At 38.0% G+C, this 10,308-nt stretch overlaps 1 protein-coding gene across 1 annotated transcript; it reads left to right on the plus strand.

Annotated features, from left to right (window-relative positions):
• Positions 1 to 2,615: 2,615 nt before the first annotated feature.
• Positions 2,616 to 10,308, plus strand: LOC101848117 (ER membrane protein complex subunit 3; the record flags this gene model as incomplete). The annotated part of the gene is given in 5 exon segments (XM_013083616.1): positions 2,616 to 2,767; positions 3,556 to 3,660; positions 4,208 to 4,289; positions 4,901 to 4,980; positions 6,842 to 10,308. Coding segments are annotated over 5 exon segments (619 nt in total), but the record flags the coding sequence as incomplete, so codon positions are not given.

Below are 10,308 nucleotides of genomic sequence, written 5' to 3' on the forward strand. Positions count from 1 at the left end.
CCATGTTTTTATTTGCCCCCCTGAAACCCCCCCTTCCCTTGTCAATAACTAGTGAATTTTTAATGCTCATTTTGTAGGCTGGATCTAGATCTACTGGTAGAACATCGATACTGAATATTTTTGTCAGTATCGATATCCAGTACTCTGTGTGGATGATGCCTAGTCTAAACAGATGGGACCCAGATTCTTAAGTTGTACCGCTTTGCCTTTGGCCCTTGGCGTTGGGACTTTTTTTCCGGGCCACCTTCTCACCCCGGTTGAGAATAGTGCAGGCGAGTCTTCTGGCAATTCCCCCCCGGTGTGTGTTCACCGTGATAGCCTACGCCAACCAGTGTAGCGTTCACCATGAACCACAGAATTCTACACTGTGAACAGAAGAAGTGTAGAATTCTGTGCCTTGAACAAAAGTTCCAGCGCTCTTGTGTTGAAAGCGTGCAATTTTGTCTGTGGGCAGTGAGAGAAAGATAGAGAGAGAGGGGAGGGGAGAGGAGTAGCTCCAGAACTTCTGGGCAAAACAAAATGGCGACCCGCGTAGTTTGGAATTGGATCGATTCGAAAAGTTAAATAGCCGTAGCATCTTTGAAGACTACTTATTTTGTGTTTTAACATCATTTTTTATCTGTTTTTTATCAATTTGACCGTCCACACCAATAGACAGTATTCAGAAAGAGACCCAGAGACGTCAGAGAGAGAAAGAGGAGGAGTAGATCTTGCGAGAACTTCCTGGCAAAAACAAAATGGCAACCCGCTTAGTTCGGCTCGATTCGAAAAGTAAAATAACCATCTATAGCATTTTTGTTGACTATCAAATTAGCTTACTTTTGAGCTGTATTTTTTCTTTGCTTTTGTCTATTTGATCATCCACACCGATAGACAGTATTCCGGAATTAGGAAAAACAGGTCTTCTTTCACACCGGGTGAGAATAGCCAACGCTAACAAGTCTCACCCGGGGTGAGAGGTCGATCGTATTTTTATGCTCACCTCGGGTGAGGATAGCCACTTCCTTTTTTTCGAAATGACTATTTCTCCGAATGCACGGGAAAATAAACTTGACCTTCATTTCTCTGAACGGTTTCCATTCTCAAGATTTTCCTTGACTATACTTCATTTGAAAATGCCTTCAAAAGGTACTGCGAGAAAACAAGACTGCTCGACTTTGACAGAAACCTATTTTGCATTAAGTCATCCCTTAAGCAAAAAGTAAAATCCTTCATGTAAACAAAAAAATCCCTCCAGCCCCCTCCCCTTTCACACCTTATACTTATACTCACACACACACACACAAATGTGCGTCTGGGCCATTTCATTCGCAAATATAATTAACAAATCTTGAGAACGGAAACCGTTAGAAGAAATAGAGTTCAAGTTTATTTTCTGGAGCGTTCAGAGAAATAGAGCGGGCCCTTTTTTTTATGATAGGTAGCCTAGACCCTAGATCTACCCCATTGGACATCACCATCAGAAGAGAAGAATCTAGATTGTCCTTTGTCAACCTTTTTCAATATTTTGTTGGATTATTAATTTCTATGATTCTTTATGATAGGGCACAAAAGGAAAAAATAGTTATCTAACTTCTCTAACGCCAACGCCTCCAAGATGGGTCCTGCATCAATGCCAGCCACAGCCAATGCACTCCACCGATTAGTATCATGTCATAATCATTAAAATTAATAATGTTCCAGCACCCCCGCTTCCCAAATTGGTGTGTTCCTCTGTGACATGGCCCTGCTTAGCTAAATACCGGCTGCCCGTTGGCATCATCAGTTCGGTTCAGTTTTGTCGGTTTGGGGCTAGCTTGAATGTCCTCAATGGTAAGGGCAAAACCAGTGATACAGACAAGACCGATGATAACATTCAATAATTTAACAAACGCATTTGTTTTCAAGGCCGTGCGTCAGGTGATTGGTTTGGGCAGTTGGTTTATTTATAGTGTGCATTGAAGCTGCCAGAAGCCAAAACGAACTGAATCAATCCTCCAATGGGCACCGCCTATATATTAGAACATGCGAGTTACATACAGTTGGTCCCATTTTTCAGCAGCTGAAGTGTGTGCATTTAATAGTCTTTTGTTTGTGTGTGTTATTGGCCTTGAGAGCGAAACATTTGGAAATTGAACTAATTACTTATTATATATTTTTTTCCTTTCGAAAGAAATCATTCATGATAACATCATCAGGCATCTAAAAGGGTTTTTATTTGATTTGGTAAAGACTTGTAATGACTCAGACTCAGAGGGGATTGTTCATGTGTTCATAACACTTGTTATTGTTTAGAAAGTTTTTGTGTGATACAAAAGATCAGGCATGATTGTCATTGTCAATTAAATTTAGGCCACCTCCATGGTAATCCCAGTGAAAACGCGATTCCCTGACCTCCTAGGGCACACATGCTGACTGTTGAGTGACCCCGGCGCTTTTCATTGAAACTGGTAAAGTGTGAGCTAGTTTGATAGTGTGCGGTAAATAAATCTGGCACAATATTGCAAACTGAAAGGTGACTACTCTTACTATTTTAGTATTCCTTCATTTATATCTCTCTATTCTACCGTCTCACATTTTCATTTACAAAAATATGGAGTCTTTTTATGATAATGTTCTTTTTATTTCTTCCCCAGTCATGCCCTAATTCGAAGTCGCCTTCTCCGGGAGAATGGAAAGTATATTCCCAAACAGTCCTTCTTGGTTCGAAAGAGTTTTTTCAACAATGAAGAGAGAGGGTTTTTCAAAACTGAGAAAAGGGAAGCACAAGCTAAAAATCCAATGACAGGTAGGTAGTTGAATGTTCCACAGAAGTGACTTTGATACAACTTTTACAACTGGTTGCTACTTTTTTTTCTTTTTTTTTTGAGGATGGACATCATTTATTTTTTTAACCTCTACTGTCGTCTTTTATTTCACCTCATTTTTTATATCTCGTGTAAAGTTATTATTGTTACTTGATTTTAGCTTATTAAATTTATTGTTTCACAGTCTGCAGACCAAATATTTTTTAATGGAAGTCTGATAGCAAAACTGGAGAGTGAATGACAGTGTCTGGTTATATTAAAATAATACAAAGAATGTGAAGTTGCGGGTGGTTTTCTCTACTTTCTTTTTTTTGGTTTTGTTTTGTTGTTCATGATTACATTTATTCCGACTGAATTTAAGGGGAAAAATTTTTTAACAATTTTTTCTTTCTTTTGATCTGAATGAGATTGTAGCATGTTTTTTTATCATCAGACCCACATACCGTGTGCAAGTTGCGCTCGTTAAATAAAGATACCTTGATGGTCTAAAATCGATAAGAGTAAGCTTCGACTGCCACCCGGGCAAAATTCAAAATTTCCTACCAATTGAAAAATGTTTCATGTGTCCTGCGCTCTCATATGACCTTAATGCAGTCGCGAGCGCCACAAGACACTGACCAGAAAAAAAGACCCACATAATTACAAGCAGACTGAATTGAATATCTTTTTTTTTTTCCTGATGATTTTGTTGTGTATTGTGTTTTCTACCATCCTTTTCTTTCTTCCGGTCCGATTCTGACTCTAACTCAAAGATGTTTTCTATCATCAGACCCATCCATGATGACAGACATGATGAAAGGCAATGTCACGAATGTTCTGCCTATGATCATTATTGGTGGCTGGATCAACTGGGCCTTTTCAGGTTTCCTCACCAGTGAGTCAGAGCTAGAAATGTTCTTTACCTTTCTTGTAACTGACTACTAAATGGCTGAATTCAACAGCATTTTGCATTGGCATGGGACATTCTGCACAATAAATAATGTATCTGTTTCAAGTGTTCATTTAGATAATTGAATGTCTTCTAATGATAAGTAGTTGATATGATGCTCGTATTCTATTCTAACAAAAAGATTATTGTGGGTTTTTAAGTTATAAAACATGTTTTGTATATTGAAGTAGATGAGAATATTGAAATATTTCCATGAAAATAATCTTTGTCTGGCACCATACAGTGCTTCCAATCTTTCGAATTTTCAAAGAAATCTCTAATGTTTTAGATGTAGATGGGGAAATTAGAAACTCTTGGTGAAAAACATAGGTAATAGGTTTTTGAGAATCTCTTCAAACGATGCAAAATGCCATTTTCAACCCTGTAATGCCACAAAATTTGAATTGAAATTATCTTTATTTTTCTGATGTGTTTGTTAGTAGCACTAACTATAGCAAAATTGGTACAGCTTCTTAACGTTTTTCCTTTTCAGCCAAGGTGCCATTTCCATTGACTTTCCGTTTCAAGCCCATGTTACAAAGAGGAGTCGAGCTCATCACATTGGATGCCTCATGGTATGTGCATTAGCGAGATAGTTTTTGTATGACAGGCTGTTGTCAAATGATTAGTATGTGATAGTGATAGGGATGGATGTTCAACTTGCTCAATAGGGTTTGGTTATCCATTGTATCATACTTGAGATATAATGGTATGTTTTATCCCTGACTTGTTCTATCAGTATGAAGTATCTTTGAAAAGTTGCCATTATAGTCAGGTGCTATTTATTTGTGTGTTCATCAAACCCAGTGTGTTATCTGAATATGTCAGCTGATCACAAATATTCTATGAAATTTTGTTCAGTTATATTCAAGCCTTTTACTGGTACAAGAAATGTATCAGTAAACATATTACATGGCAAATGTATTCGGTAAGTCACATATGGTACCTAACTCCCTACATGTGGAGAAAAGTTAGCCCAATGCAAGGCTGCTGCTTGGACTCAGTTTCATATGTCATAAGATAAGATAAGATTTTATTGATCTCCACAAAGAGCAAGTTACTGTGGCATGGCAAATACACACACATTGACTCATCAACACACATGAAGAGATGGTATAAATTTTTGACTCCATTTGTTTTCCTTTCAGGGGGTATAAATTTTTGACTCCATTTGTTTTCCTTTCAGGGTCAGTTCAGCGTCTTGGTATTTCCTCAATGTGTTTGGTCTTCGGAGTATGTACACTCTGATTCTTGGACAAGACAATGGTGAGGGGAAGATATGTATATTATAAACGTAGTATGCTTTCATGATCTGGCAGGCCCATCTATGTGTTACATTATATTTTTACTTTACCATACTCATTTCAGAGTAAGTTTTAAATGCTGAGCAGGCAGGCGTCTGCCATGAAAATAGTTTTTGTTTGATTTGTTTTGTTTATTTTCCTGCCAATATGTTGCATCAATTTATTTGTGGCAATTCAAAAGTTTTCCGTTGTTCAATATTGATATGCATGGAGGCTCTTGATTTGATGGTTGAATTAATGGTTTTATTGTGTATTATTTACTCTCCTGTACTTTTTAAAAATTTCTGATCTGATTATGATTGTTGCACAAAGATGTTTTCTGTCGTCATACCCATCTATAAAAATAGCTATGCAAACTGAATATTAATTCAGTTGTTAATGTTCACAAATAGTTTACATCTTGTTTTGTACTTTACCTGTTGTCAGCTACTGCTAATAATGACGTAGTTGAAATTGTCCAAAACGGCCTCCCATTATCGAGGAGAAAAGTTGTCTTAGACAGGTGGATGTCTTGGACAGTGTCATTATGATACAGAAAAAATGTGGGTGGTTGGCGGGTGCTCTTTGTGGTTTGCTCCTTCTTTCCTATCAGACATCTATTGTCCTCATCTCCCCCTCCTTCTTTTTTATGTTTGTTACTCTCTTGTAACACCTCTAATCTTCTGGCGCTCATATGACCTTATGCAGTTGTGAGCGCGGTAGAATCTCTACTAAAACTAAACCAAACAGAAAAAGTGGGAAGCAATCATTAATATATTTGTGCATGTGATTGTCTTTGGCATTTGGCAGTTAGAGCAGGTTCAAGTGTAGTTGTTTGAAGACAGTAGAGCAAAGATAGTTTCACTTTAATTAGCAATGTCTATGTCCATCAAGTCTTCATCGTTGTTTGAACATGTCCCTTATCTAATGTCCCTTAACTCTAATACATCCGTCACTGCCAACAAGTATGTAAAAAACATATTTAATTAATGGTCTGAGTTTCGAAGTGCATTTTGATTATGGTATTTGAAAATGCGTGTTAATTGTTTTTTGCCGAAGGAGTAGAAAAATTATGAACTTTCAGACCGGATTTGCCAATAGTAATGAGGAAGAAGCTAATAAGTCAATTGGAAAGATCTTTACGAAACATTTCTTACGTTATAGTTGCACGTCTGCTTGAATAGCTTGAATTTTTATAACACAGAAAAGTGTGTGTGACCGGTGTGGAGGCGGTTATTCATCCAATGCCTACCATGTTGATCTGTCACATGGGTACTCTAATTATTTTTTTTCTTATATTTTAAAGTTGGTAGCTATAAATTGTACCTCTCCCCCCTTCCCCAAAGTTTATCACTTGTGGGTGGATAGCGGGTGCTCTGGTGTGGTTTGCTCCTTCTTTCCTATCAAACATCTATCGTCCTGATCTCTCCTCTTTCTGTTTTATCTTTGTTACTCTCTTGTAACACTTCTAATCTTCGGCACTTATATGACCTTATTGTGTTGCAAGTGCCGTAAAACTCTTACTAAAATTTTAAAAATCCAATGCCTACCATTTTGATCTGTCACATGGGTACTCTAATTTTTTTTTTCTTAAATTTAAAAAGTTGGTAGCTATGTATTGTACATCTCCCCCCTTCCCCAAAGTTTATCAGTTTGCTCCTTCTTTCCTATAAAACATCTTTTGTCCTGATCTGTCCTCCTTCTTTTTTATGTTTGTTACTCTCTTGTAACACCTTTAATCGTCGGCACTTATATGACCTTATTGTGTTGCAAGTGCTGTAAACTCTTACTAAAACCAAAGCAAAAAGTTTATCACTTGAGGACTGTTCTCTCTCCTTCCCCAGCGGCCGACCAGACTCGGGCCATGCAGGACCAGATGTCGGGCTCGGCCATGATGGCTCCCCCGGACCCGATGAAAGCGTTCAAGGCCGAGTGGGAGGCCCTGGAAGTGGCGCAGCACGACTGGGTGCTGGAGGGCGTGGAGGAGGAGCTGACGGGCGGCGTCGTGCAGCCCGAGACCATCTATTTCAGGACCAAGAACTGAATACTGGATGGGGGAGGGGGCGGGCGGTGGCTGGGTGCTGTGATCTGATGATGGCCATGATGATGATGATAGCTGAGTGATTGATGGTGCAGTGGGCCCTTGTTGAAGCGGACTTACAGAGATAGAATAGAAATGTCATTTTGCTTGGGTTTTTTTTGTTTTTTTATTTCGTGGGGGGTTTTTAGAATAAGGGGAAAAGATCCCAGCTCTCCATCAATCCTTTCTGGGAACTTCTGTTTATTTAACATGTAATTGTACAGAACCAATTTTTTTAGCTGACTGATGGCAGGATGTTATTATGCGTGCTTAAGTCGTGATGTAAGTGCATGGCTGGAAGATGCTTTTTCTCGAATTATCAGTTTTGGTGGAATAACGTGACAAGGAAAAAATAAATTTACTTAGAAAGTTGATACAGAATAGAGGTATGGCATGCTTATATACACCTTCTGAACGACACTCAAAACCTGACACGATCTCTGACTTTACTGAGATTTCATGCGGTTTATTTATTTAATACAAAGGATAGCGAAATCTGCTCTAGCAAGGGTGCACTGTACTGTTTTTTGTATTGGTTGCTCTGTATGACTGAAACTGAAAGAATGAGCCCCTTTTTTTTCCATTTGATATGCTGTATTGGCACTGTGTATTGTTTCCTCAACAGAGTGGAGCGGTTATTTATGAAATACTGTTACTCAAGCAAGAATGATTTTTAGTAAGTGTTTGTACGCACGTACCTGTTGCGTAAGTGTTGAGTCACGGTAGTAAAAGTTTTTTTATGTTGTTGGATTGTGGAAGTAGTGATGGTGCTGATAGGGTTGCCCTGTACACTAATAGGTTTTATTTGTCTACCATTGTTTTTTACCAATGCAGTAGAAAATTATTAAGTTTTAGACCTGATTTGTGAATAGTAAAGAGAAAGAAGTTGATAAATCAATTGGAAAGATCTTTACGAAACATCTCTGACTTTATAGTTGCATGTGTGCTTGAATAGCTTACATTTTTTTTAACGCAGGAGAATGTGTGGCTCATCCACAAGCCTTACTTGTTTCTGTTTCTATCTGTAAGGTTTATGCTATGTCTTTTTTTTCTCCTTTAAATTACTGCCCTCTTAAAATAATGTTCTTTTTATTGAATCAAAATGTCGTTAAGATTTCACGGATGAGCGGAAAAGTTAATCTTTGTTAACTGTAGCTTCGTGTGTCACTTACTCGTAAATTATGTGCAGTTTGTGGGAGTCCATTTAAACATTCAGATAAAGCTTAGTTTGTCTAGGGGATAGTTGTGTAATGGTGTATTTCATTGTAAATCTTAGCTCAATTCATAAAGCAGACTTTTTTTTTGGAAAAAGGAAAAGTGTTTTCATCTATCGTAGATTGGTATGTCTTACTTTCCAGGTTTCGTTTGCTTACCTGATATTTATTGCACTTTTCTGTGGTTGTTGGCTTACCAATGCACAGAGGTTCACACTTTCGGTCTGTACCATGAAGTGGTTTGTGTATATTTTTCTTTGCTGGGTGTCTGGTCTTCGAGACAGAGAGAAGAGACTACTTTTCGAAAGTCATTTTTCTTTATTTTGGTACACTCTTCTGCGGCAAAAGAATTATTGTTCCGCTGTGTTGTTTTATGGGCATTGGCAGGGATTTTGTGCGTCGATAGTATGTGCAAACGTATGTGTCTTGTTCTAGTTTCCAGCCCATGGCTGACTTTAATGGCGACTTGATGTGTGATTGAGTTTCAGTGTCATGTCATAACAGTGTTGTAGGCATTTGCATCGACCAGTTGTACTGAAGACCAGTCCTCTAGTATTATTTTGTGGCTTGTCGGAGGGCACGGCAGGCAGATTCTACTTCTTCTTTTTCCTTCTGTCGTTTGTATCTGCCTTGCTTTTCCCTATGCTTAATGGCTGTTATATATTGTGCCGATGTGCTTGTCTTTACCCAAACAAACAAAACAATCGTAATATTTTGGTAGTTTGGTGGGGATTTTTTACTTGATACTTCTGTACTACTGCACCAACATGGGCTGGTGGGATTGTGTGTCTCTGTGAGTGGCAGATGAGAACGTCTTAATGTGCTGTGGGTGGTTGGCAGTTGGTCTTGTGCGGTCTGCCCTTTTTATTTCTTATCATCACAACTGTCCTTATCATTGACTCACTGAAAATCTCCTACTGTTACCAAGCTCGAATTAGAAATGCTGAAGCCAAGAGAAAAGCCTGTAAGTACATCCACACGTGGAAATGACACTTTTAAATGCACAAATTGTGGCAAACTCTTCTGTGCCAGATTTGGCCTTATTAGCCTTAGCATAAGCCACAAATCACCTTAATCCATCCTAATTTTCGTCTGTTTCTCTAAGAAATACTCTCCTCTGCAGATGCAATGGTCCTCATCAGAAGTTGACGGACAAACTCTAGTATTCCAGCCTTTATGTAGATCCTGTATTTTCCTGTGCTTTGTGTGTTTCTATTTTGATCCTTAATCTTTTTTTTCTTTTTTTTATTGATGTTCTTCTCATCATTCTATTTTTTTTTTGTATTAATGTTGTGATTTTTTGGGGTGGTTTTTATTCCTTTCTTTTTATGATAGAAATAAAATGGGTTTTTTTTTGTTGTTTTTTTTTAGGTGTTTGGTACTGGAGAATGCACGTTTTTTAATATTCCCACGTTCTTTATTTTGTCTGGTTCTGCATGCGAAATCTTGAAATGAATCCTGTTCATCTCATATCTCTGAACAAACGAATTGCATTGGTAAGAGGTACCAAACAATGGGATATTTGTGACTGAAGGAAGTGGGGGGTTGCCTAGTGCCAGAAGTAAAATTACCAAGAAAATGGTGGCCCAAGGTTGGTGACTTCCAAAGCATGAGAGTCCTTGGACCTTGGAAACTGCTAATTTACATTCTTTGTAACTTTGATCAAAGAAATGTGTTGTCCAAAGGGCGTAAAAGATGTTGAACCAAAAGAAAAAATTGTTAATGTTAAAAATTGCCTATCGATCAGGACTTGTCAGTTTCTTCAATTTTATCACCTTGGTGAGAGTTTGATTTTATGGCTAGGATAAACATAAAGAATTGGGTTCAGAATCTTTTATTCTGATGTCTTGTTATATTTTTGTCACATTGGCTGTTACTCTGGTGGGCTACTCTCTCCCTCTTTGAGGTTTGTCAATTTTCTATGATTTAACCATTTCACCAAGATTTGCTTTTCACTTCATAAATCAGAGGAATGTATTGTTCTACCAAAAAATAAATGAATTTAAATAGAACCTCA

Source organism: Aplysia californica, unplaced genomic scaffold, assembly GCF_000002075.1.
Source record: "Aplysia californica isolate F4 #8 unplaced genomic scaffold, AplCal3.0 scaffold00244, whole genome shotgun sequence".
Classification (NCBI taxonomy): Eukaryota; Metazoa; Mollusca; class Gastropoda; order Aplysiida; family Aplysiidae; genus Aplysia; species Aplysia californica.